The sequence below is a fragment of the Aotus nancymaae genome, unplaced genomic scaffold (genome assembly GCF_030222135.1).
Source record: "Aotus nancymaae isolate 86718 unplaced genomic scaffold, 86718_ANA_hifiasm-v0.15.2.pri h1tg000016l, whole genome shotgun sequence".
NCBI classification, from domain to species: Eukaryota; Metazoa; Chordata; class Mammalia; order Primates; family Aotidae; genus Aotus; species Aotus nancymaae.
In genome coordinates this window covers 75,691,779-75,719,303 of record NW_026988428.1, presented here as the reverse complement: position 1 = coordinate 75,719,303, position 27,525 = coordinate 75,691,779, and the positions used below count along the sequence as shown (strand labels likewise).

Here is a 27,525-nt window from a genome sequence, read left to right as displayed (position 1 = left end):
GACTGTTTAATGGGTTTTGATAAACATACCTAAGACAAACGTTCGTCACTCCACTCTAGAAGGTTGCTTTAGCCCCTTTACAGTCAATCCCTTACTCCTCCCCAGTAACTGCGAATCTGGTTTTTATTACTATAGATTAGTTGTTTTGAGTTTACATCTACAGCTTCATATAATGGGATCATGTAGTAGGTACTCTTTTATGTGTGGCTTCTTTTGTTCAACATAATTTTAAAAAGTCATCCTTGCCATTGATAAGTAGTTAGTTCTTTTATATTGCTGAATAGTATTCCATTGTATGGATATATTATAGTGAATATGGATTCTGGATTCTGACCCTTCCCTGGGCTTGTTGCCATTGTTGTGTGTGTTTGTTTAATGACTTTCCTGAATTACTTCTGTTGTCTGTTTTGCTTTTAAAATATTTATTATGCCTGGCTTTCGAGGAATTACCTCTGTGTCACTGTTATTATAGTGGTCAGCTAATGATTACTTAAAGGTTGTTCCTAAACACCAGCAAATTAGTGTTCCTCCATTTTCCTGAGGATCTGTTTATGGTTTGGAGAATGTCTTAAAATTTTAGGCAGTTTCAAATTTGACCCATATTCAGCCAGAAACCAGCTTGCAAATGTTCTTTTTGGTGTAGCCTTGCACATACATACAGCCTTCCTGACTGCCAAGGATCAATATCCACTTAAGGCTCTTCTTGGCAGTCTCTTTCCTAGGATCTTCCTGTTAGATTTCTGGCTAGTTTGCCATTTGGTTGCTTGCCCCCATCAGTGTCACTTAGATAATGATCCTCCTGATGCCTGCCACTGAAAACACTCTTGTTTTCAACAACATTCCTGGGTATAGATTTTTCTATGCTTAGTTCCAAATAAGGCCAGTCACCTCTTGCAGGAAAAGATAGCTACCACTCCTTGTGGCCTGCCATGTTTATATACAGTAGAACATTTATGCCATAAACCTGGCAGTATAGATGGAAATAGGAATAGCACCTAGCTGAAATACCATAGTTCTTTCTTATTGATATTCAGTAGACTTTTCTTCAATAAATGCTTCTCACTTTGTTATATGTCCTTTAATCAGTTTTTGGAGGCTTTGGTGGTTAGTTTTGACAGTCTTGTCCTTTTTTCATTGCTTTTACCAGAGAGAATTTGCTGAACTCACAGAACCTATTTGGAAGACCTGGACTCTCAGGATTCTTTTAAGTTTTCCTCTAGTTTTTTCCCTCACTGCAGCCATTTTTTCCTCCCTCCTAAAAACTCAAAGTCAGTCATTTCACCTTCAATTTTATTTTATTATTATTATTTTTTATTTTAAAAAATAGAGACAGTGTCTTGCTGTGTTGCCCAGGCTGTTCTTGATCTCCTGGACTAAGGCAATCCTGCCTCAGCCTCCCAATGTGCTAGGATTAACAGGCATGAGTCACCATACCTGCTCATCACCTCCAATTTTAAAAGTCTTGAAGTGCCTTTATGTTGTTCTCAGAATAAAAATGAAAATATGGTCTGGTCTGCCTTTCTAGATACAATCGTGTGTCGCTTAACAATAGGGACACATCATGAGAAATGTCGAGTGATTTCATCATTGTGTGAACATAAAGTATTACACAAACCTAGATGGTACAGCCTACTAGACACCTAGGCTATGTAAGATAGGTTATTGCTCCTAGGCCATGAACCTGTACAGTGTGCTGCTATACTGAATGTGGTGCAATTGTAACACAATGGTATTCGTGTATCTAAACATAGAAAATGTATAGTCACAATACAGTATGGTAGTTTTATAACACCACCATTTTTTATGTGGTTTATTGTTGACCACATTGTTATACAGCTCATGGCTACAGTATTATCCTATTAATCTAGTCCATATCCCTCATTCTGGATAGTATCCAACCATTGTCCCCAATTTAGGGAGCATTTTGCTTTCTATTCCTTACAAAAAAAATCAAGACTCTGACCTATAACATAAGCATTGACTTTAGAATTTAAGAGATGTAGGTTTGAATTTCTGTTCTTCATTTGTTAGCAGTGTGACTTTGAGTGGTGTGCTTACATTTCTGTTTTCTCATCAAAATGTGGTGATGAACAAATGATATTTTGTAAGGTTGCTTAAGGCTTAAGTAAGATAATGTATGTAAAGCTATTAGCACAGCACCTTGTATCTAGAAGGATTATTTATTCCCCTACATACTACTCTCCTCTCATCATTTCTTTGAGTAAGCAGTTCTAATGAAATAGTGGAGATATCAATATGCATAAGTAGATTCATTTCAGTATTACTGTTTCAATTATTTGAATAAAAGTTATATCTGAATTTCAGTTGGGTTCAACACATTTATTTTTTTATTTTTTATTGCATTTTAGGTTTTGGGGTACATATGAAGAACATGCAAGATTGTTGTTGCATAGGTGCACACGTGGCAGTGTGATTTGCTGCCTTCCTCCCCTTCACCTGTATGTGGCATTTCTCCCCATGCTATCCCTCCCCAACCTCCCACCCAAAGCATTTATTGAGTGCCTGATCTGTTTCATAGCACCCTCATTACCTTTTTTTTTTTGAGGCAGTTATGCCCTGTTGCCCAGGCTGGATGGAGTGCAGTGACACAATCTCAGCTCACTGCAACCTTCATCTCCTGGATTCAAACGATTCTCCTGCCTCAGGCTCCTGAGTAGCTGGAATTACAGGCTCCTGCCACCATGCCTGGCTAATTTTTATATTTTTAGTAGATATGGGGTTTCACTGTGTTGGCCAGGCTGGTCTTGAACTCCTGACATGAAGTGATCCACCAGCCTTGGCCTCCCAAAGTGCTAGGATTACAGATGTGAGCCACTGCTCCTGGCCCATCATTAACTTTTGAAAATATGCTTTTAAGTGAAGTATAATACATTAAGAGTTTTTCTTTTTTGAGATGGAGTTTTGCTCTTGTTGCCCAGGCTGGAGTGCAACGGTGCGATCTTGGCTTACTCCAACCACCGCCTCCCAGGTTCAAATGATTCTCCTGCTGCAGCCTCCTGAGTAGCTGGGTTACAGGTGCCCACCACCACACCCAGCTAATTTTTTTTTTTTTTTTTTTTTGTATTTTTAGTAGAGATGGGGTTTCACCATGTTGGTCAGGCTGGTCTTGAATTCTGGACCTCAGGTAATCTACCTGCCTCGGCCTCCCAAAGTGCTGAGATTATAGGTGCTTTGGCCTCCCAAAGTGCTGGGATTACAGGCGTGAGCCACTGCGCCCGGCCCAACAAAGTTTTTCTTTACATTAAGGAAAAATTTCTTTTTCTGTAATGAGAACATATTAGACTTTTCATTTTTGATTTTGAAAAATCTTCAAACTTGTGAAATAGAAGCAAAAGTAGTACAGCAAACTCATATATATCCTAACTACAACACAATAAGTATATTTAGGAAATTTAACATTAGTACACTATAACTATGTAATTTGACACTACATTAGTTTTGCCTTTTCTCCCAAATTATGTCTTCATAGCATTTTTTTCTCATGTCATCAGTCCAGGATCATATACTTACTGTAGTTATCATGTCTCTTTGCTCTCCTCCAATCTAGATTGGTTCCTCAGCCTTTTTTTTTTTTTTTATACTTTTATGACATTGATGTTGTTGAAGGTCAAATGTTTTATAGTGTCTCTCAACTTGAATCACTCTGTTTCCTCATCATTTTATTTGGGGTATGCATTTTTGGGGGGCAGGATAATACACAAGAGAGATCATATAAAAGACATTATGTTCTATAAAAGTGTATCATATGAAGAGGTATATAATGCCAGTTTGTTCCCCTATTGGTGATGTTAATTTAGATGACTCAGTTAAGGTGGTATCCACTGGCTTTATTTTCTCTAAAGTTACCACTTTCTTCTTTGTTGTTAATAAGTAATCTGTGGGGAGATACATTGAAATGGTGTAAGTATCCTTTTCACCAATACATTTCGATTCAGTAGTTTTGTATCCTTGATGATACTTGTCTGAATCAGATATTACCAGGGTAGTTACAAATGGTAGATATTAAAATTTCAAAATACAATTTCTAAGAGTTTTAGTTTTGGTGTCCCTGAAATGAGCTTTCTTTAATAGTAATAATTACAGAGTATTTGATTGTTATCTGCTCTGTCATGACTTAATTATTTTTATGATGTTTAGGTTCATGTACTGGACAGACTGGGGAGAAGTGCCAAAGATAGAACGTGCTGGAATGGATGGTTCAAGTCGCTTCGTTATAGTAAACAGTGAAATTTACTGGCCAAATGGACTGACTGTGGATTATGAAGAACGAAAGCTTTATTGGGCAGATGCAAAACTTAATTTCATCCACAAATCAAATCTGGATGGAACAAATCAGTAAGATTGCTTTATAAGATTTTTAAAAAATTTTTAAGAAAACTCCATGAAGCCTTGATAAAGTAAAAGTACAAAACCTAATTTTATTAAGAAATATGTTTATTTTTTATTAAGTCCCAAAGGGGAAGAATAGTCTTTTAGTTAGCTCTTTAAAAGTGCTTTAAAAGTAATTGCATTTATCATCCATCTTAATAGCATTTAGAATTTACAAACTGTTTCCTCTTTTCTTACTCTGAGCTAACTTAGTTCTTCAGTGGTTCTCTACCAGGGATAGCATATTTACTCCTTGTGTTTGGAAACGTGTGGAGAATTTTGTCTAACCCAAGGACTGGGAGTGCGACTAGTATTTTAGTTCCGGGGGTGAGGGGAGGTCCAAGGTTGCTAAACATCCTGCAGTGTGCTGGCCATCAGTACAACAAAGAGTAGTTTCACTCAAAATTACAAGTAATGCCCCCAAGTCCTGCTAATGGAATTTATTTGATAAATCTCTACATTAGGGCAGGGTTTGGCCAACATTTTCTGTAAAGGCTGAGAGAGTAAATATTCTAGGCTTATGATCTCTGGTTCAGCTACTTCTTCTAGTGTCGTTTAAAAGCAGCTATAGTAATGCATAAGGGAATAGGCATGGCTGTGTTCCAGCAAAACTTTATTTATTATGTATTTATTTATTTTAGACAGAGTCGCACTCTGTCACGCAGGCTGGAATATAGTAGTGTGATCTCAGCTCACTGCAACCTCTGTTTCCTGGGCTCAGGCGATCTTCCTGCCTCATCCTCCCAAGTAGCTTGGGACTATAGGTGCATGCCATCATGCCTGGCTAATTTTTATGTTTTTTGTAAAGATGGGGGTCTCACCATGTTGCCCAGTCAGATCTTGATCTCCTGAGCTCCAAGTGATTCACTGGCTCCGGCCTCCCAAAGTGCTAAAATTACAGGCGTCAGCCACAGCACCTGGTGTAAAAGTTTATTTGTAAAGCACAGTCAGTCTGTGGGCTACAGTTTGCTCATCCCTGGACAAGGAGAAAACCTACTGCAAGTACCATACATTTCAGTATTCAAGGAAGACAAAGTCTATAATACATAAACATGGAATTTCTTCTCAGATTATGTTCAGATTTTTAAAGACATTTTATATTTTCATTCTTGTATTTTATGACAATTTTGGTTTTTGGTCTCAATCTGAGACCCCACTAGATTAGAGTTTTTGGTAATTGAAAGATTTTTTTCAAAGTGTAAACATTTGTCAATTCACTGAACCAGGAATAAGGAGCATTTAGAAGTATTGAAAACCAGGAAAAGTTTAAAGAGTTCAGTTCAACTTTTTTGTAATCATGGAGTATTTTTTGCCTTCTTTCAAAAAAGAGTGAAATGACGTACAACAATATGGCTTAAAATAAATTTAAGTGTCAAAATGTAAGTATATGATGAATATAAAAACGTGTTGTTTTTGACCTCAACTTTGGCTGTGAGGGGACTCTAGCAACATGGATGTGGCCATGTCATAGTTTTCTTGTTTTTGTTTTCATATTTGTTTTTAACTAAAACTAGGTAGCAAATCCAAAAACATGGATAGAATTGACTATAGCGTTAGACATTTGAAAGTACAACTAGATAAGAGCAAACCGCCAATGTTATCACCGTCTATGTAAGAGTAAGCAGAGAGACTTAATAGGGCGTCTCTTAAGATTTGAAAGCGGAGGAATGCCAAAATAGCCACAACTATGTGCTGGACAAGATGGTGGGTTATTTTAAGAACAGCAGCTGAAATGGAAGGGTGGGAGGGTTGCCCACTCCAATATTAGGCAAATGCAGTGTGACTATGGTAAAGACAGAAGAAGCTAGAGCAGTCTAGCGCCAATGAACTCTCAAAATGGAACTACTGAAATGAACCTGCCAGAATGCTCATTCAGGACAGAGCACCACACTGATTAAAACAAAACTGAATAGGTCAGAATAATCAAAGTTGAGCAGGTTAGGGGCAGTAGAATAGAGAACAGGAGGGGAAGGAAAGAAGGTTCAGATAAGGATGGGAAGGTCAATGGCTAGTAGATCTCAGAAAGCAAGCTTACCAGGTTTTTGAACATTATGTGAAAACAACAGGAGGCATGAATTTTGTGACATTAGAAAAACTACCTTGAACTCTGCTTTATTTTAAAAGTTCAGGAACACTAATTTTACATAGACAAGAGAAACAGAAAAGTATCAAGGTGAAATCCCATTTAAAGTTATTATAAAGGAAAAAAGAAGGAGGAACAAAATAATGTCCATATAAATAAAAGCACCCCAGAAAAACATGACCACAGAACAGATCAGTCCTCTATTATAAAATGAGCTGGAGAAGGAGGAGGCTGCGAATCACTTATAAATGGCGTGGAAGCAGGACCCAAACCTAAATTCCAAGAGGGTGAACAAGTGCTGTGCTTTCATGAGCCTCTTTATGAAGCAAAATGTGTAAAGGTTGCCATAAAGGACAAACAAGTGAAACACTTTATATATTACAGTGGTTGGAATAAAAATTGGGATTCATGGGATCCAGAGAGTAGAGTACTCAAATATATGGACGCCAATTTGCAGAAACAGCGAGAACTTCGAAAAACCAATCAGGAGTAGTATGCAGAGGGGAAGATGAGAGGGCTGCCCCAAGAAATAAGACATCTGGTCTGCAACAGAAAAAATGTTGAAGTGAAAACAAAAAAGAACAAACAGAAAATAAAATACCTGGAAATGGAGATGGTGGCAGTAACAGTGAGATGCTTCAGTCTTCTTGGAAGAAAAGGGCCTGGGTAGATCCTACTCTTGAAAATGAGGACACATTCATGAACAGAGTTGAAGCTAAAGTAAGATTCCAGAAGAGCTGAAAATTACCAGACGAAAACAGCTCTTTTATCTTTCTGCCAAGAAGAATGTGGATTCTATTCTCCACGATTATGCAAATTACGAGAAATTTCCTGGAAACACAGATAATACGAGTATGCTATTAATGAAGTTGTGACAGGGATACAAGAATACTTCAATGTAATGTTGGGCACCCAGCTACTTGACAAATTTGACAGACCACAGTATGCTGAAATTCTTGCAGATCACCCTGATGCACCCATGTCCCAGGTGTATGGATGCCACATCTACTGATGTATGAATTGGAGGAATGTTGGCCTATACACCTCCGGATGAGAATAGCCTTGTTTTGTTTTTGTTTTTGTCTTTGTTTTTTGAGACAGAGTCTCACCCTGTCGCCAATGCTGGAGTACAGTGGCGCGATCTTGGCTCACTGCAACCTCTGCCTCCCAGGTTCAAGCGATTCTCCTGCCTCAGCCTCCTGAGTAGCTGGGATTGCAGGCGCACGCCACCACACCGGGCTAATTTTTGTGTTTTTAGTAAAGACGGGGTTTCATCATGTTGGTTAGGCTGGTCTCGAACTCCTGACCTCGTGATGCGCCCACCTTGGCCTTCCAAAGTGCTGAGATTACAGGCATGAGCAACCGCCCCTGGCCAAGCCTTGTTTTATCACTGAATATCTTCAGTTTCCTAAAGTGCCTGGCAAAAAATTCTGCAGCCTTTTTTAGTGCTGAGCAATTATGAATGTCTCTTCCTGAGTACCATCAGAAAGCTGTGTGAGTGGCGCTCTCACTCACTTATGTTTGGATCTCTGTAAACACATTTTTGTTCTTAGTCTTTCTCTTGTTCTAATGATGTACTTTGAAGATGTTATTGTATGAAAATTGATGTTTCTTTTCTGTTTGATTTTAAACAGAGAAAAGGAGTAACGGCTCCTTTTTTCTTGTCTTTTTTTTTTTTCCATTTCAAAATTGATGCCAGTGTATTCAACAGTGGACAACAGAGGCACATGCTGTAGAGTATTTTATTGCCTAGTTGACAGATCTGCTTTTGAATGCTGCTGGTTCTATTCCTTTGACCCCTACGTACTTTTATAATATGTGTTCATGCTATATGACAAAATGCTGTGATTCCTGTTGTCAAAGGTTCAGTTCAGTGTATAACTGAACACACTCATCCATTTGTGCTCCCTTTTTTAATAGTGCTAAAATAGCCTGTTCTTTGCAAGTCATCCATGTTGTTCCTTAGGCATTTTATCTTTGTTCAATTTGTCAAAGAGTGGTGGCTTGTTGCATGGTTTTTATATTTGTGTCTAGTGCACATTTTGACATGACAGATGCAATACATTGTATAGCTAGTTTTCTGGAAAAGTCAGTCTTTTAGGAATTGTTTTTCAGATCTCTAATAAATTTTTTCTTGAAATTTCAAATGAATAAATGAGTCAGAAGTCATTGAAAAAAACAATACTGCATGTGAAAGAACAACATAAGATTAGAAAAATTCAGAAATGACTCATGCCTGTAATCCCATAACTTTGGGAGGCTGAGGCAGGAGGATCAGCTGAGGTCAGGAGTTCGAGACCAGGCTGGCCAACATGGTGAAACCCCGTCTCTACTAAAAATACAAAAATTTGCTGGGTGTGGTGGTGCGCACCTGTAATCCTAGCTACTAAGGATGCTGAGGCAGTAGAATCACTTGAATCCGGGAGGTGGAGGTTGCAGTGAGCCAAGATGCACCATTGCACTCCAGCCTAGGCGACAAGAGCAAAACTCCATCTCAAAAAAAAAAAAAAAAAATCAGAACTGTAATGATAGAACTCAAGAAGGAATTAAAAGAAAAAAAATCACTTCAAAAGTGATTTTTTTTGAAAAGAAAACTAGAAGGGACACAAAGTTGAATAAACCAAAAGGCCTTTAAATAGAGGTTGAAAGGAGGAAAATATTTGAAGACCAAAAAGAAATACAGAAAGACAGATTTGAGAGAAAATGACAAATATTGAAGATAAGCAAAGAAGAAACAACATACAGATAATAAGACTCTAAAAAGAAAAGCAAGGGAGTAGAACAGCTATGAACAACTATAGGAAAAGTTTCTTAAAAGGAGATTTGTGACTGGGCACAATGTCTCACTCCTGTAATCCCAGCACTTTGGGAGGCTGACGTGGGCAGATCACCTGAAGTTAGGAGTTTGAGACCAACCTGGCAAACATGGTGAAACCCTGTCTCTACTAAAAATACAATAATTAGCTAGGTGTGGTGGTAGGCGCCAATAATCCCAGCCACTCGGAAGGCTGGGGGAGGAGAATTGCTTGAATTCTGAGGAGGTGGCAGAATCTGTTCACTGCAACCTCTGCCTCTTTGCCTCTTGGGCTCAAGCTATCCTTCCACTTCAGTCTCCCAAGTAGCTGGGACTAGAGGTGCACACCACCACACCTGACTAATATTTTGTATTTTTAGTAGAGATGGGGTTTCACCATGTTGCCCAGCTGGTCTTGAACTCTTGGACTCAAATGATCCACCTGCCTCGGTCTGCCAAAGTGTTGGGATTACAGGTATGAGCTACCATGCCTAGCTAGAAATTTAATTCTTACAGTAACTACATTGGTGTGGTTATAATTAATATTGTTATTCTGAGACTTTATATTGTTGTATCAAGTAAGTGAGTATTAGGACATGTTATATTGCTCCTGCATATGGTAGATTCTTTGTTTGCAAGAAAGGAAGTACAAATGTAATAATGTAGAGGTTAAGTAAAACTGATAATTTCATATTTTAATTGAAAGTTACTTACTAATATGTGCTTATTAGGTATTTTATCTTTCAAAAATGTATGTACCCAACTGTGTGTGTTTGTTTCCTGACTGTGAGCACTGAAGAGGATTAGATCAGAAATGCCCATTTGGGTACCAATTGAACATTTATAGTACTGTGTGCAGTGAACTTCTGTAGCACCCAGATTGTTGGGAAAACCATTCCACCTTAAAAGAAACCAAGCCTTTCTGGCAAAATCGCTGATTCTAGGTTTGGGCAAGAAATGTACATGATGAGCTGGAACATTGTCATACCAGATAGTAAGGAGGCTGTTAAAGACTATTTAGGGTCATTTCAGAGAGACTGGAGAAATAACTGCAGAATTCCCACTGGCCAGAGATTGGTAGAAACCTGCGAAATGTGTTTAAATTCTTGAGTTCATAATGATATTTTAGAAAGGAATCTGTTACTCTTAGATTAGAGCATGATGGGAACCAATTTATTACTTTGAATATTGATAAATACAAGAAAGAAGCAATTTATCCTGCTTTTCCTATATGAATGTACCCTGGTTAACAAAATAGTAGATATAGAAAAGCTATTTCAATTAAATGAAAAAGAAATAACAGAATTGCAATACCACCATTTTATAACTTTGGTGAACGAATGGATCTAGACGGTGAGCATCGATGGCTACTAATATCACAAGAAGAAAAAGAAACAGACATTATTTTCCTTCTGATGTAAGAACACATTACCACCTACTATTTTGTCAAAGAGATCAATTCAACATGAGTCTGGTCAAGTCTATCAGCTGGCCATTTGTAGGAAATACAGAGGGCAGAGAAACATTGAACTCCACCATGAAAGTACATCAGCAGATCTGGACATATAAATGAAATATCTTAGATACTGCAACAGAGAGATTATAAGGAAAAGACAGGCAGGAAAAGAGACTTGAACACTCTACCAAAAAAACCAAAAAACTTAGAACTGATCAACAAATTTGGTAAAGTTGCAGGATACAAAATCAACACAAAAAGTAGCATTTCTATACACAAACAACAAACTAGCTGAAAAAGAAATTAAGAAGCCCGTCTCATTTAAAACAGCTACAAAAAATTAATAATATACTAAGGAATAAATTTAACCAAGGAGGTGAAAGACCTCTTCAGAGAAAACTACAAAACACTGATGAAAGAAGTGGAAGAAGATATGCACAAATGCAAAAACATTTCATGCTCATGAGTTGGAATAATTATTATTGTAAAATAATCATACTACCCAAAGCAACCTACAGATTCAGTGGAGTTCCTATCAAAATACTGGTGACATTCTGCACAGAAATAGAAAAAAAAAATCCTAAACTTTGTATGAGACCATAAAAGACCCTAAGTAGCCAAAGCAATCCTGAACAAAAAAGAACAAAGCTGGAGGCGTCATGCTGACAACAGACTTCAGAATATACCACAAAGTTGTAGTAACCAAAACAGCATGGTGCTGGCATAAAAATGGAAACATAGACGAATGAAACAGAATAGAAAACCCAGATATTAATCCATGTATCTATAGCCAATTGATTTTTGACAAAAGTGCCAACCAAGAACATAGATTGGGGAAAGAATAGTTTTTTCAATAAATGATGCTGGGGAAACTGGATTTCCACATGTGGAAGAATGTAACTAGATACCCACCTCACAAAAATCAACTCAGAATGGATCAAAGACCTAAATGTAAGACTTGAAACTATAAAACTACTAGAGGAAACCATAGGGGAAATGCTTCAGGACATTGGTCTGAGAAAAGATTTTATGAATAAGACCTCAAAAATGCAGACAACAAAAGCCAAAACAAACAGATGAATTATATCAAACTAAAAAGCAAAGGAAACAACAGAGTGAAAAGACAACCTACAGAATGAGAGAAAATATTTGCAAATTACTTATCTGACAGGGGATTAATATCCAGAATATACAAGGAAAGCAAACAGCTTAACCGCAAAAAAAACAAATGATTCAATTAAAAATGGGGAAATGATCTGAATAGACATTGTCGAAAGAAGGCATATAAATAAATGGCCACAAACATATGAAAAAATGCTCAACATCACAAATCATCCAGGAAATGCAAATTAAATTCACCGTGAAGTATCATCTCACCCCAGTTAGGATATGGCTATTACCAAAAAGACAAAAAATAGTACTGTCAAGAACACACAGAAAAGGAAACTCATATACTTTTGGTGGGAGAAGAAACTAGTACAGCCACTACGGAGAATAGATGAAACTTCCTCAAAAAACTACAAATAGAACTGCCATATGCTCCAGCAGTCCCACTACTGGGCATTTATCCAAAAGAAAGGAAATCAGTGTGTCAAGACATCTGCACCCCTATGTTTATTGCAGCCCTATTCACAGTAGCCAAGTTGTGGGATCAGCCTAGGTGTCCAACAACATATGAATGGATAAAGAAAATGTGGGTATATATACACAATGGACTACTATTCAGCCATAAAAAGAATGAAATCCTGTAATTCCCGGTAATATGGATAGACCTGGAGAATATTCTTAAGTGAAATAAGCCCAGGAACAGAAAATTAAACCAAGCATGTTCTCACTCATGTGGAAGCTAAATGTTGATCTTAACAAAAGTAAAGAGTAGAGGATACTAGAGGCTGGAAATAGTAGGGGGAAGGAGGAGATAACAAGAGATTTGCTAAAAACTACAAAATTACAGTTAGAAAAAGTTTGAGTGTTCTGTACCACTGTAGGATGCCTGTAATTAACAGATAAAACATTATATATTTCACAGAGGATGCTGAATGTTTCCAATGCAGAAATGTTAAATGTTTGAGATTATGGATATGCTGATTATCCTGATCTGATCACTGTACCTTATATGTATTGCAGCATCACTGTGTACCCCACAAATAATGTGTAGTTATTTATGTACCAGTTAAATTTTTTTTAAAAGAGAGACTTTAAAGGAAATAGCAAATGAAAATTATGCTTAAGACTAAACTATTTTTCTATGGATGCATACTTACAAAAAGCAATAAAACTGTAAAGGCAAGAAAGTGACTAATAGAAAGAGAATAATTGTTACTTCTGTGGAGAGGGAGGGATTAGGACAAGGTTTATGAAGGGCCTTTTGAAGTCATCTGGGTGAATTCATGGTTACAAGAGTGTTTGCCCTATAGTAACTCGTTAAGCTATATGTTTCTTTTCTCTGAATTGGCTTTATTTTATTATAAAAAGATTATAGTCTTGAGCATGATATTACCTGTAGGTTTTTTTTAATAAAGGGATTTTATCGGGTTGAGGAAGTTCCTTTCTATACCTAGTTCATGGACAGGTTTTACCATGAATAATTACTGGATTTTGTCCAGTGCTGCTTCTGCATCTATGGAAATGATTATACAGGTTTATTCTTTATTTTGTGAACATGATGAATTTCACTAATTGGTTTTCAGTTGTTAAATCAATCTTGCATTTCTGGGGTAAGTTCTACTTGGATGTGGTTTATACCTCTTTGAAATGTTAGATTTGGTTCACCAATACTCTGTTGAGGATTTTTATGTCTGTAATAGTGAAGGATATTGATCCATCATTTGTTTTTCTTGTGTTTATTTGGTGTTGAGATTAGCATAATGTCAGCCTCATAGAAAGAGTTGGGAGTTATTTCTTTTTCCTTTATTTTCTGGAAGAGTGTGTGAACAATTGATACAATTTTTCCTACAAATATTGGATAGAATTCACCATCGAAGCCATCTGGGCATGGGGATTTCTTTTTGTGAAGATACTAAATTACACGTTCAATTTATTTATTTGTTGTAGAGCTCTTCAGATTTTCTGTTTATTCTTGAGTCAGTTTTAGTAGTTTGGGTTTTTTTCCCAGAAATATTTTTGTTTCATAAATTTGTCTAATTTGTTGGCATAAAGTTGTTAATGGTATAATGGTATCTCCTAATAATCCTTTTATTTAATTTCTGTAAGGCAGTGTTTCTCTTTCATTAATCATTTTATTCACAGGTTTCACAATGTGTATCTTTTTTTCTTGGTCAGTCTAGCACTAAAGGGTTGTCAGTTTTATGGATCTTTTCAAAGAACAACCAGCTTTTGGTTTTATTGTTTTTTCCCCTTTATTGTTTTTCTGTTTTCTGTTTCATTGCCCTTTGTTTTTTCTTTTTTACCCTAATGTTTTTATTTTCTTCCTTATGCTTGCTTTGGATTTAGTTTGCTCTTCTTCCCATTTTTTAAGGTTAAATCTTAAATAATTGATTTGTGATCTCTCTCTAATATAGGCATTAGCATTCTATACATTTCCGTATTTTGTATTTTCATTTTCTTTTAGCTCAAAATATTTAAAAACTTTTCTTGTGATTTCTTCCTTGACCCAATGCTGATTTAGAAGAAACTGAAAAAGAATTTCAAAAATTTAGAATATAATTTGACTTCCCAAATTTTCTTCTTTTGATTTCTTGATGAATTTCATTATGGTCGGATAGTAGTATGTTTTGTATGTGTTCAGTCTTTTAAGATTAATTCCGTCTCCTAGCATGTGGTGTCCTGGAGAAAGTTCCACATGTAAATGAAAAGATTGTGTATTCTGTTGTTAGATGGAATGTTCTATAGATGGTAGGTTAAGTTGGTTAATAATGTTCAAATTTTCTATATCCTTGATAATTTTCTATCTAGTTCTTCAGTGAGAATAGGGTGTTGAGCTCTCCAACTAACTATATTGTTGAACTGTCTGTTTTTCCCTTCATTTCTGTCAGGTTTTGCCTCATTTGTTCTGGTGCTCTGTTTTTAGGTATCAATATTCTAATTGTATCTTTGTGATGACTCTTTCTCATAAAACCTACCTCTGTATCTCTAATTGCCATTTTATACTTAAAATCTATTTTGTCTGCTAGAGCTGTTCCAGCTCTCTTATGGTTACTGTTTACTGTCACCTTTTCTTTTCAGCCTATTTGTATCTTTAAATGTAAAGTGTGTTTTTTTATAGACAGCATTTAGTATAATCTTTGTTTTACTCAATCTAACAGCCTTTGCCTTTTGATTGGTGGGTTTATTCTCATTGAATATAATTAATGATATGGTTAGGCTTATATCTGACTTTTCTGTTTTAAAATTTTCTTATGTCATCTTTGTTCCTTTGTCCTTTTGGATAATAGATATTTTCTGGTGTGTCATTTTGATTCCTTGGTTGATAATTTTAAACTATATTTTTGGGGTTTTAAAGGTAATTATTTTAGGAATTGCAACATGCTTTTTGTCAAAATCTACTTTGTGGTAACATTAATTATGTAAAGTACATTAAGTATATCTCTATTCTCTCTTTTATCTTTTGTGTTATTATTGTCGTTTATATTACATTTCTATTATGTCTAATACAGGGTTATAAGTATTGCTTTATACAATCTTACATCTGTTATAAAGGTTAAAGGAAAAAGAAAATATTATTTATAAAGTCTTTTGTATTAACCTACATATTTGTTGTTTCTAGTATTCATTTTTTCCTAAGGGTTCAAGTTGCCATTTGGAGTTATTTCCTTGTTCTAGTGTAGTTCCCTTCTCTCCCTTGTCCTTTGTCCTTCAAATATTTTATTTTTAAAAAATCTTTTTTTATTCTGTAATATTTCTTCCTTTTCACTATTTCTTTTTCTTTATGTATTATGTTTATTCATTCTTATATTATTTCTTAGACTTCATTTCTGAAATGATGTATTTTTTTTATTTCTCATTCTTTCATCAAGTTCTATCACCTCACTTCTGAGGTGTCTGATTCTAATTTGTGTTCTTCATTTATGACTAGTATCTTATTTTAAAGACTTTGGCTGTTTTGAAATGTTATCAATTTAATTTGTTCTAGTTCCATATCTTTCTGGCATACTTTTTTTTTTTTTTAATTGAGACAGAGTCTCTCCTTGTCAACCAGGCTGGAGTGGAATGGCATGATCTTGGCTTACTGCAACCTCTGCCTCCCTGGTTCAAGTGATTGTCCTGCCTCAGCCTCCGAGTAGCTGGGACTACAGGCACACGCCACCACACCTGGCTAATTTTGTGTATCTTTTGTAGAAACAGGGTTTTACCATGTTGGCCTCGAATTTCTGACCTCGTGATCTGCTCTCCTCAGCCTCCCAAAGTACTGGGATTATAGGCATGAGCCACCGCGACTGGCCCTGGTATACTTTTATTGTCTGTAGGAATGTTATGCTTCATTTTATCCTCTTCTTATTTTTAATATAACTTGAATGGGATTTGACCTTAGTACTTTGTTTTCTTATTTTCAGGTGAAACCGTTTAGCTTGAACATACAAAAGCAGGCAGAGTTCATCATAAGTTTTACAGAACTCTCGTGTCTATGTGCATGTCTATGGCAGCTAGCTTTCTGGGATTTCCTTGCTCTCCCACTTTCCTTCTGCTTTTTTCTGTAACTTATTTTTCCATTGTTTCTCCAATACCAGTCATGCACACTTTTCAGTCTGCTCCCAGTGATTTCTCTTCATTATGGGGCTTTGTCTGGAAGGGAGCCCAGGAAGGTCAATTTTGAGAGTTCACAATAGGTTAAAGCATAGTGCTAGATCTTTCAGTGCCTGACCATGAATTCATTGTACTCATTTATCTTGAAGTGGCCAGAGCCCATAGCTGGTTGCTGTTCTCAGGTTGGTTTACTGAGCTTCCCAGTGTTGTCTGTTTTGTGTGTTCTGTCCTGCAGATGTCCTATTGTTTCCTTCTCATATCCTGCAGAGGTGCCAATATCAGTCATATCTTAATGACTGTTGGAAGTTTTCTGTACAATTTGTATCCTGGGTTTTACCTAGCTTTGTTGTAAATGTTGTCTTTGGGGTTTGGGATTCATTACAAAGGTGTTTTCTGTATTTATGTGGAGGATTTGTGGAGATTTTTCAAAAGCCTTGTCATCACTGCTGACATTATCTTCTTAGATACTATTACAAACTCACTGTGGTGAAGGGAAGCTTCCTTCCAAGGTTAAGTTCAGATGTCAGAAGTTGTGACAGCAGTCATGTGGTTGATTAAAGAAAGATTTATTATTCACACAAGTGGGCGGTTCTGAGAGAGGGGCAGAAGATGACTATCTGGGAGGAGGTCCAGAAACAAAAAGTGAATGAGGGCATGCAGGTGTTTTATAAGGATAAGTCCAGTTGGTGCAGAGTTTAAAAGAACCACCTTGCAAAGTTCAAAGAATCTAAAAGAGCTACCAAGAGGTACTTAGGAGGTATTGGCAGGGGTGAGCTTTATCAGTAAGTTGCAGAATGTGACAGACATAGGCAGGCGATGATGTTCAGAGATTGCAAGCACTATATGAAAACATCAGTGAGGTTGCAGGGAGTTGGTTTCTTTCCTGTGGTTTCCAGTGTGGAGATTCACTTTTTAGTTCCTGTTATTGTTGTGACCTACTATTGAGGAACTGAGCTTGGAGCTTACCTGCCATTTTGGTTCTTAGCAGCCATGATCAACTCCTCCTTGAAGTAACTTGTGTTTCCAGAAGGGGATCAGGAGGTAGGCTTACTTGGTAATCTCAGCTAGAGAGAAGAAAGTGGAAGACTATGTATGGTTATCTCTATTTTGAAGAACAAGTCATGAAACGACTCCTTGGTTGGACAAATCATTATATCACCCTTGCACGATAGTGTTCTTAGTTCTGCCTTTTGTTCAGCTCTGTTAATTACATATTTTCTTAAAAACATTTTATCAAGCATCCACAGAGTGTTTAGTAAGTGTATCTAATTTGTGCACATACCATTGTGTGAGATCATCGGTATATAAATAAGCTAGAGTTCTACTCTCAAAAAAGGCTGTTATGGAGTTGTTGGATAGGTAAAGAGTTATAAAACAGTTTACTAACTGTTACGAGAACATACAGAAACTTGGCTTGTGGTGGGAGGAAATTAAGAAAGGCTGTGAAAATAAAGTGACATTTAAATTTAATGTTAGGGCCAGGTGCGGTGACTCAACCTGAAATCCCAGCACTTTGGGAGGCCAAGGCAGGCAGATCACCTGAGGTCAGGAGTTCAAGACTAGCCTGGCCAACATGGTAAAACCCCATCTCTACTGAAAATACAAAATTAGCTGGGTGTGGTGACACACGCCTATAATCCCAGCTAAGGCTGAGACAGGAGAATCGCTTGAACCAGGAGGCAGAAGTTATAGTGAGCCAGAATTGTGCCGCTGCACTCCAGCCAGGGAGACAAGAGCAAGACTCGGTCTCAAAAAAAAAAAGTTAGTATAGTATTTACTGATCTTAATAAACCATTGATTTTAAGAACTTAACTGATTTTAAAAACGACCACATGAAATATTCACGTTGTAAAATGTTACCCTTATATCAGAAATGTTGAAATATTAAAAATGCCTGTCTTAAAATTGAGGAATCATTAATGAAAGTGTTAAGTACCAAGCATACTGCCAAATGACTTTTGCATATGTTATTTAATCTTCACAGTGACTCAGTGAGAATGAACTATGACCTTCCATTAACAGATGAAGAAATAAAACTTGCAGAAATGGTTTCAGTAGTAAGTCTCAAGTGGGGATTTAAGCTCATCTCTGATTTCTAATTTTATGCCCTCAATTAATATATAAAATGAATATAGCTTTTGGGAATTTTGCCTTTTCCATATGTTTATTTTCCTATTTAGTTCAGTAGAGTGAATTTTAACTTTTCATTTAATGATATACTAACAACTGTTTTAAGGCTTTTTTCCCCTCGAGTTTTTCAAAGCAGTTTTTTAAGATAGTTGAAGTGCCAAGTAACTTAGTTTTAACTACTCTTTATTTTTCATTTGTGTTACTTGACTTTTTCTGGCAGCTTCCTCAGTTCTCTTTCTGTGTCTTACCATGAATTTTAGAAGACTTTAGTGCGAAACATACAGGTCTGTTTAAAAGTGAATGTGAACTGTGCTGTCACCCTGTAAAGAATATAGTCCCTTTAGTAAACTTAATAAAACTGTCCATTTAAAAAGGGGAAGAAAGAACTTCAGGAGTAGGCATTGTGGCAGTTCTCTCTGGGAAATGAGAGAGAATAGTAGTCTTTTTACTCAGGGAAGAGAGGATTAAGGAAAATGAGAAAACTAGTGATATGGGTTGGCAGTGCAGGTATCTTGCCTGAATTTATAATCCTTTAGACTAAGACCGTTCCATGGGCAATCACAGATGCTAATTCTGCTTGCACATAAAAATGATCTTAATTGCTTTTGATTTAATATACTGGTAGTCTGTTAGAGAATAGAAATCATCAGTTAACTTCAAGGGCCTGAAAATTGAATCATCTTCCTTAAGACATATGATACTTTTAATTTCTCTTCAGTAGCTTATGTTTTCCTTTCCCCTTTCCCTTCATTTTTCTTTCCCTTCCTCCTCCTCTGCCCATCTCTGCCTCCTGGGTGGGCTATTGGAAAACTTGGATTTATGAAAAGATCAAAGCATGTATTTTCTTGAATATTAAATTTGACTCAAATCATGATTTGTTCATTATTCCAGAGCATTTGCTTATTCTGTAACTCTCTGATACTCTACAAAGTTCTGTGCCTTAGGTACTAACCAGACTGTCTACTTTTGCGTTTAAACAGTATGTATTGCTTGTGAAAATGTTGATTGTGCTTTATCTCCTGAACATATTCTGCCAGTGGCAGGACTTCTTTTTGGCTGCCTGAATATAGTGAAAAGCCAGCTAAGATGATTATTTGCTGGAGCTATACTGGGGTTTGCAGGGAGAGTGCTACCTGCATGCCATTTTGGCCTCATGTTTATGTTTCATTCTCAGTTATCAAAACCATAAGAAGTGATGGACAAAACGGGCTCAGATTCTTTGTTTCCTTCCATATCAAGACGAGAAACAACCTATTGCTGATATAAATCTACTTCAGTGCCAACTGTAACCCCTGTGATTTTTCTCATTACTTACCCTTCTCGGTCTGATGACATGAATTAAGTGAAAGGATGGAAGCTTTGAGTCCAGAGATGGTAGTTGAAGAGTGGGATTTGACAGCAGTGCAGACAATGAAAAAGCAGTGCTGTCTCTCTGCCGGGTATCTTGTACTGAACTTGAGCCTGCTGCCAAGTTAGGGGCCATTTCGATACTTGTTTGGGGTTTTTGGACACCTTAAAAAACACATATGAATTCATCATGTGAATTATTTTTTATAGGTGTATTTGACTTAAAGGTATGTGTTACTCAAGATTTGTATGTGTTAATGTGGACTAAGATCATTTTAGTGAGAGGTGACGTTATGATAGAAGAAGAAAATTTAGAAATAAGTTTGAATTTTTCTTTGTGTTAATAGGCAGGCAGTGGTTAAAGGTTCCCTTCCACATCCTTTTGCCTTGACGTTATTTGAGGACACATTGTACTGGACTGACTGGAACACACACTCCATTTTGGCTTGCAACAAGTATACTGGTGAGGGTCTGCATGAAATCCATTCTAACATCTTCTCTCCCATGGATATACATGTCTTCAGCCAACAGAGGCAGCCAAATGGTAAGTGATCCTTGATTTTTAAATTGCAATTTGGAACAGCTTTATAGGACTCTGATGTCTGGCTTTAGTGAGGATCAGGAGGAGGGAGGGCATATCCAAAGGTAGTTGGTGGGAACAAAAAAGAGTTAAAATCCCAGCACTTTGGGAGGCCAAAGCAGGCAGATCACATGAGGCCAGGAGTTTGAGGCAAGCCTGGCCAACATGGCGAAACCCTGACTCTACTAAAAAAGTTAGCAGGGTGTGGTGGTATGTACCTGTAGTCCCAGCTACTTGGGAGGGGAGGCTAAGGCAGGAGAATCACTTGAACCCAGGAAGTGGAGATTGCAGTGACGTGACATTGTGCCACTGCACTCCAACCTTGGCAACAGAGTGAGACTCTGTCTCAATAATAAAAGGAAAATGTAAAAATATAATTCAGATTAGACAATGGACTAGGCCATTTGTAGCCTCTCACTGCAGACCCCCTCAGCACTTTTTTTGGGTCCGCAGTTATAGAGGTGGAGAGGAGAAAGATAATTTAAAAATTGAGATAGCTTATATGTTGGGCTTATGCACAAATGAATTTCTTATTTCTGTTATTTCTTTCAGTATGTGGTTGAGTGTGTTCATGTGACTGTGTTTAAAAAACAAACTCTTGGGCCAGGCGCAGTGGCTCACACCTGTAATCTCAGCACTTTGGGAGGCTGAGGCTGGTGGATCACTTGAGGTCAGGAGTTTGAGACCAGCCTGCCCAACATGGTGCAACTTCGTCTTTACTAAAATATCAAAAATATTAGCTGGGCATGGTGGCACATTCTTGTAATCCCAGCTACTTGGGAGGCTGAGGCTGGAGAATTGTTTGAACCCAGGAGGCAGAGGTTGCAGTGAGCCGAGATCGTGCCATTGCACTTGAGCCTGGGCAACAAGAATGAAATTCTGTCTCAGGGAAAAGAAAACCCTCTTCTTTTTAAATGAAAACTCTGTTAATCTAGAATTTATTTGAATATAAGTACCTCAGCTTGCTAAATAAAACACGTGCTTAAACTTTTCTGTGTAGCCCTCCCACCTTGTTTTCCTTAGTTTTGGTTCTATTTTTGGTCAGCCTTTACAATGACTTGGACTGTGACTGCTGACAACTTGTAAGAGAGGACTGGAATTAGGTTTAAAAGGAATATGAGAATGTTAAGGGTTTGGCACTTGTGTGTAAATAAATGTCTGGCATGTGTCTGAGTGTATTTCAGATTTTATTCCATAGCCAAAAATGAAGAGTGTTTGTACCATGTGTTGCTTTATATTAGCTCTTTTCATTTAGGTGGAGATAATCAAATATTGAAAGTGTTATGTTGGAATCTGATGATCGTGAGCCCATAAAAATGTTTTTAAATGTATGTGTTACTGTTCTGTACAAAAGAAAACATTCAGTCTCTCGTATGAATTTTTTTATTCTTCATAACCCTCAAAAGAGAATTTTCCCCGTTTTTTGTTTGTTTGTTTTTTTTGAGATGGATTCTTGCTCCATTGTGTGTTGACGTGATTACGGCTAACTGCAGCCTCAAACTTCCAGGCTCAAACAATCTTCCCACCTCAGCCTCCCAAGTAGCTGGGACTATAGGCTTATGCTGCCACCACCATACCTGGCTAATTTTAGGTGTTTTGTTTTGTTTTGTTTTGTTTTGTTTTGTTTTGTTTTTTGAGATGGAGTTTCACTCTTGTTACCCAGGCTGGAGTGCAATGTGCGATCTCGGCTCACCGCAACCTCCGCCTCCTGGGTTCAGGCAATTCTCCTGCCTCAGCCTCCTGAGTAGCTGGGATTACAGGCATGTGCCACCACGCCTGTCTAGTTTTTTGTATTTTTAGTAGAGAAGAGGTTTCTCCATGTTGGTCAGGCTGGTGTTGATACCCGGACCTCAGGTGATCTGCCCACCTTGGCCTCCCAAATAGGCATGAGCCACTGCACCTGGCCTAATTTTAGTACTTTTTATAGAAGCAGGATCTCACCATGTTGCTCAGGCTGGTCTCAAGCTCCTGGACTCAAGTTACCCATCCACCTCACCCTCCCAAAGTGCTGGGATTATAGTCACAAGCCACCGTGCCTGGCCTCCTGTTTTTCTTTTTAAATGACACTGTTGGTCCTTTATGTTTTACTAATTTGAGAATTTACAGTTGTCTTTCATATTGATTACTTTTATCTTTCATGTTCCATTGGTCTCCATCTTATGTTGATTTTTTTTCTATGAGTGTTGTTAGGACATGTCCCTTTTCATAATTTCTAAAGTTTGCTAATTAGTTTTCTCTGCTTTTTATTTCCCCACTTTTCTGCTTATCCCTTCTATGTTAATCTTCCCAAAGCATGACTTGTTAACATAATTACTTTTCTTGACGTTCAGTGTCCTTCACCTCAGTCTGTTCCCATTCTTTGTTCTCATTCAGCTTTAGTTTCTATTAGTCAATAGAAACCTTAACCTGCAGTTATACTGTTGATCTTATTATCTTAACTCGTTTATAGCCCCCAAGGTTTTATTCAGATAGTTTTACCACACTTGAAATGTCCTCTTACCTATCCTTCCTATCCTTAAAGGCTCCTGTGCTATATCCTCCACAAAGTTCTTCAATTCTTTAAACCTCAGGGTTTTTTTTCCCATTTGACTCTATACTTGTTGTCTATAATGTGTAAAATAGACTTAGTTTTTTTTTTATTTGTATTTGTTTTAGTTTTTCTGTTTTGTTGTTGTTAATTTTGTTTAATGGACTCTTTTAGGGCAGGGATCTCCTGCTTTACTTCTTTTATATTCTTCTTGGGATACAAAATACTTAGTAAATTTACACTGATTATTTCCTTTCCTTGCAGATGGTTTGGTAGTTAAGCACCTGAATGACACTTGGTAATAATTTTGGCTTATCACAGTTGTTCATGTTGTGGTTGTTAACCTTTGTGTACTTAGTAATCATTGGTATTAATCAGTGTGATTTATATTTGACAGCTACAAATCCATGTGCAATTGACAATGGTGGTTGTTCCCATTTGTGTTTGATGTCTCCTGTCAAGCCTTTTTATCAGTGTGCTTGCCCCACTGGGGTCAAACTCCTGGAGAATGGAAAAACTTGCAAAGATGGTAAGAAGATATTATCTAAAATGAAAAGTTTTAGAACTATTGGAATTCCTCATGATTTGTTTTTTCTATAATTGGCTCTCTAGGTTATAGTGCTTTGGGAGACCAGTCACTTAATCTCACAATCTTCACACATGGTTATAGGAGTGTTTTGTTCTATGACATCATTTGAATGCTATCTTATACATTATTTTAGTGTTGTAAGTAACATTTTTGAAAAAAATTACGTGCCCTATCTTTTCTATCAAATCTCATAGTCATCGATACCACAGTTGATAACTATGGAAATGAGTATTACTTCTCATAAAGAATATATTTTTAACAGGTAGCATTTATAAATAAAGAACATTTGTGAAAGGAAATATGTTTATTAAACTTTTAGCTACAAAGAATATGAGATACATTTTATAACAAATGATTTAAGGATATTTTAAATTGCTTTTTAACAACAGAGATGCTTTGAGAAGAAGGAAAAAAATACATATTGTACTGTTTTAAACAACTTCTTTTTATACTCAAGAAACACGCTTTGCCTCTTCTCCTTACTCTTAATTCCCTATAGAGAGAGGGCATGTTAGAGAAAGTATACTGATTTAGGACATTTCGAGGGACTTCTGGTTTGGAAGAACACCAGTTCTTCTGTTTTTCTTCTTAATGAGAATGTTATTCATTCTCACCCCTGTGGATCACCATCTTGTTTTCTAGCAACCAGCAAGACCTGGTAAGAAAATTGTTATATTTAACCATGGCTTCTTTATCTAACCTGAAAAGCAGAAGCCTGTACTTTGGAGTGTGTTAGAGTCCCTGGCAAGGCGGCCAGGGAGTCAGAGAGATGGAATCGAGTCTATGTACAGGATATCTGTTATGACTTGGCATTGATAAATTATCCTCATAGTAAAAGGTGAAGCTGGCTGACTCCTGTCAAATGGTTTCCATGGCAGACAACAATTTGGTTTCAGTTGAAAACAAAAGGTTTTTGTAATGTTGCTTTTTACTTTAAAAATGTAGCCTGACTTTAAAACAGAGGATTTATTTTAGCAATAATGGTCTATCTACTCCCTCACAGCAGTGCAAGTGTACATGTTTAACCAGTTTTGAATTTCATAAGTGCATTTGACATGTAAATAGCCTCAAGTTTAACTGTTCTGTTTTGATCGCCTTGCTCAAATTAACAGCTCTATGACTTCTTTGTGAAGTTCTGGGCTGGCGCCTTTTGGTTGTTAGCTGGGGCAGTGAATTGTGCAAAGTTATTCCTGCTTGGTTCCTGCTATCGCATTTGGGCTGTATTTTCTCCAAGTTGGAATTCGTTTATAATTAGCTCTAGAGTGAAAAAGCCGATATTGAAAGGCTTCACTCCTTTTCTCAGTTTTTTAACTTGTAATTCTAGATTGACGCTTGAAGCTTATATGCCAGTATTTTGTTTTGGACTCATTCGTTTAGCTGGGAATCTTTTCTTGCTCTTTCAGCTGTCAGTTTGCTTACTGTCTTTTATTATAACAGCTTCTTATAGTTAGATAATTTTTTGCTGGTGGTTTACTTGAATATTTAAAATGAAAAAAGATTGAGCTCAATACCCTCATTTTCAGTTACGTGGTTTAATATTTGGGGCTTGGGCTTAAAACATTTCATAAATAAACCTAATTTAAAATTCAGTGCTTTATTGTTTTAATACTATTAGTAAGTATTAATGTTTCTTGAGTGCTTACATGTTCAGTACCTTCCTGAGTTATGTATTTATCTCCTTTAATCCTTACAGCAACCTTTTGAGGTATAGATGAGAAAACTAAGCCTAGAGGGATTAGATATTTTCCCAAAGTTTGTGTAGCCACTTGAATCAGATTATATTGGATCTACAACTCTTACTGTTAACCACTGTGTTACGTTTATCTAGTTTCTTCCCTCCATTGCTGCTGTTTACTTCTCCATAGCTTGCTTTGTCCTCAATTTTGTGAGGTATTGCCTTGTATTTCTCTTTGTTAAGACAGCTTTATTGAGATGTAACTTACATACCATATAAAATCCATCCATTTTTTAAGTGTAAAATTCAGTGATTTTTTTAAGTAATTTACAGACTTATGCAGTTATCACCACAATCCAATTTTAGAACATTCCTATCAACCACAAAGATTCTTGTCCTAGATTTTTATATCTTTTTTTAAAAAATGCTTCTTGAACAAAGACTCTGTATCCTACATCTCTTTCTCCTTTAGTACTCAGCTACTTAGTCATTACATAGTCATTATTCATTGTACTTTTAAATAGCTGGATTAATTCCAGAAGCTGTAGAATCATTGGAACCATAGAGTGTGACACAACTTGATTTGAAGACTTAGTTGTTAAACAGCTTGCCCTCAGAGTAGGCTCTCCCTATTTCACTGTATTACCTTCCATTTCCACTCTAAAGAGAGCTCATATCCTTTTATGTTAACTTATATAATTAATATATATTTTATATTTATTTTTCAGTTGATTCTTTAGAGTGGATAAATTTTACCTCTGGGTTTCAAAGTGTTTTTCAGTTCGCTTTGTTGTTCTAGGTGCCACTGAATTACTGCTTTTAGCTCGAAGGACAGACTTGAGACGCATTTCTTTGGATACACCAGATTTTACAGACATTGTTCTGCAGTTAGAAGACATCCGTCATGCCATTGCCATAGATTACGATCCTGTGGAAGGCTACATCTACTGGACTGATGATGAAGTGAGGGCCATACGCCGTTCATTCTTAGATGGATCTGGCAGTCAGTTTGTGGTCACTGCCCAAATTGCCCATCCTGATGGTGTTGCTGTGGACTGGATTGCACGAAATCTTTATTGGACAGACACTGGCACTGATCGAATAGAAGTGACAAGGCTCAATGGGACCATGAGGAAGATCTTGATTTCAGAGGACTTAGAAGAACCCCGGGCTATTGTTTTAGATCCCATGGTTGGGTAAGAAGCTCTACTGATAGTAAATTCTGTGTGATGTTTCAGTTTTTCACAGGTTCCTAAAAACACTGACTAAATTAACATGACATATATATTGGTTTCTACTTGAGGCAGAGTGTAAATGAATAATCCTCTGTGTCCTCAGGACACAGGTTAGTGCCTGGGATGGCCTGTAGTATGCTTTCAAGAATTGTATTGAATGAATGATATCAGTGTATATTCCATGGAAACCCTACGACCAAATAAAATGTTTCTTTGTTGAATTGCCAGTTTATACAACAAAGAAACTGCTTCTTGAATTGCCAGTTTATACTATAAAGTTTTCCTTAGTTATTCATAGGGAGTGTAAAATAAATCCCTTGAAAAACTCTCATCTCCCAAGCACGTATAAAATCAGATGATAGATCGATGATGAGTCCCCCCCCAAAAAAAAAAATTCCTTGGAAAATCAGATGATAAACTGTTCTGATGGTCCTAGAGAGACCACATCAACTCAGGTACTTCCCAGTATCTAGTTATCCTTTAGGTTTTGGGGGGAAATTTAAATTTATCATACTGTTTAAAAGTGACAGTGTGCTGGGCGCGGTGGGTCACGCTTGTAATCCCAGCAGTTTGGGAGGCTGAGGCAGGCAGATCACCTGAGGTCAGGAGTTCAAGACCAGCCTGGCCAACATGTTGAAACCCCATCTCTATTACAAAAAAAAAAAGAAAAGAAAAAAAAATTAGCCGGGTGTGGTGGCAGGCACCTGCAATCCCAGCTACTCAGGAGGCTGAGGCAGGGTGCTTGAACCCAGGAGGCAGTGGTTGCAGTGAGCCAAGATGGTGCCACTGCACTCCAGCCTGCGTGACAGTGAGACCTGTCTCAAAAACAAACAAAAAGTGACAGTGTGATAGGAAGGGTATGTATATGAAGGATGCATATTTAAATTTGATCTAGAACAAGTAAAAGTCAGTTCTCTCTTCCAAAAACTAATTCAGGCTTACTCTTAACCCTAACAAAATAGCTCTCTCCCAACTGATTAATAGGAAGGTTACTTATGTTCATAGATATGTGACTGT

General features: G+C 37.1%; 1 protein-coding gene and 1 pseudogene across 1 annotated transcript in view; both read left to right on the top strand.

Annotated features, from left to right (window-relative positions):
* Positions 1 to 27,525, top strand: part of LOC105716703 (low-density lipoprotein receptor-related protein 6-like) — a 134,866-nt gene that overhangs the window by 24,148 nt on the left and 83,193 nt on the right. The window contains exons 3-6 of the mRNA XM_064376818.1: positions 4,159 to 4,356; positions 20,250 to 20,446; positions 23,407 to 23,538; positions 26,073 to 26,469. Coding sequence (XP_064232888.1) covers positions 4,159 to 4,356; positions 20,250 to 20,446; positions 23,407 to 23,538; positions 26,073 to 26,469 — 924 coding nt within the window. The remainder of the gene's footprint in view (positions 1 to 4,158; positions 4,357 to 20,249; positions 20,447 to 23,406; positions 23,539 to 26,072; positions 26,470 to 27,525) is intronic.
* Positions 6,775 to 7,644, top strand: LOC135275437 (mortality factor 4-like protein 1; annotated as a pseudogene).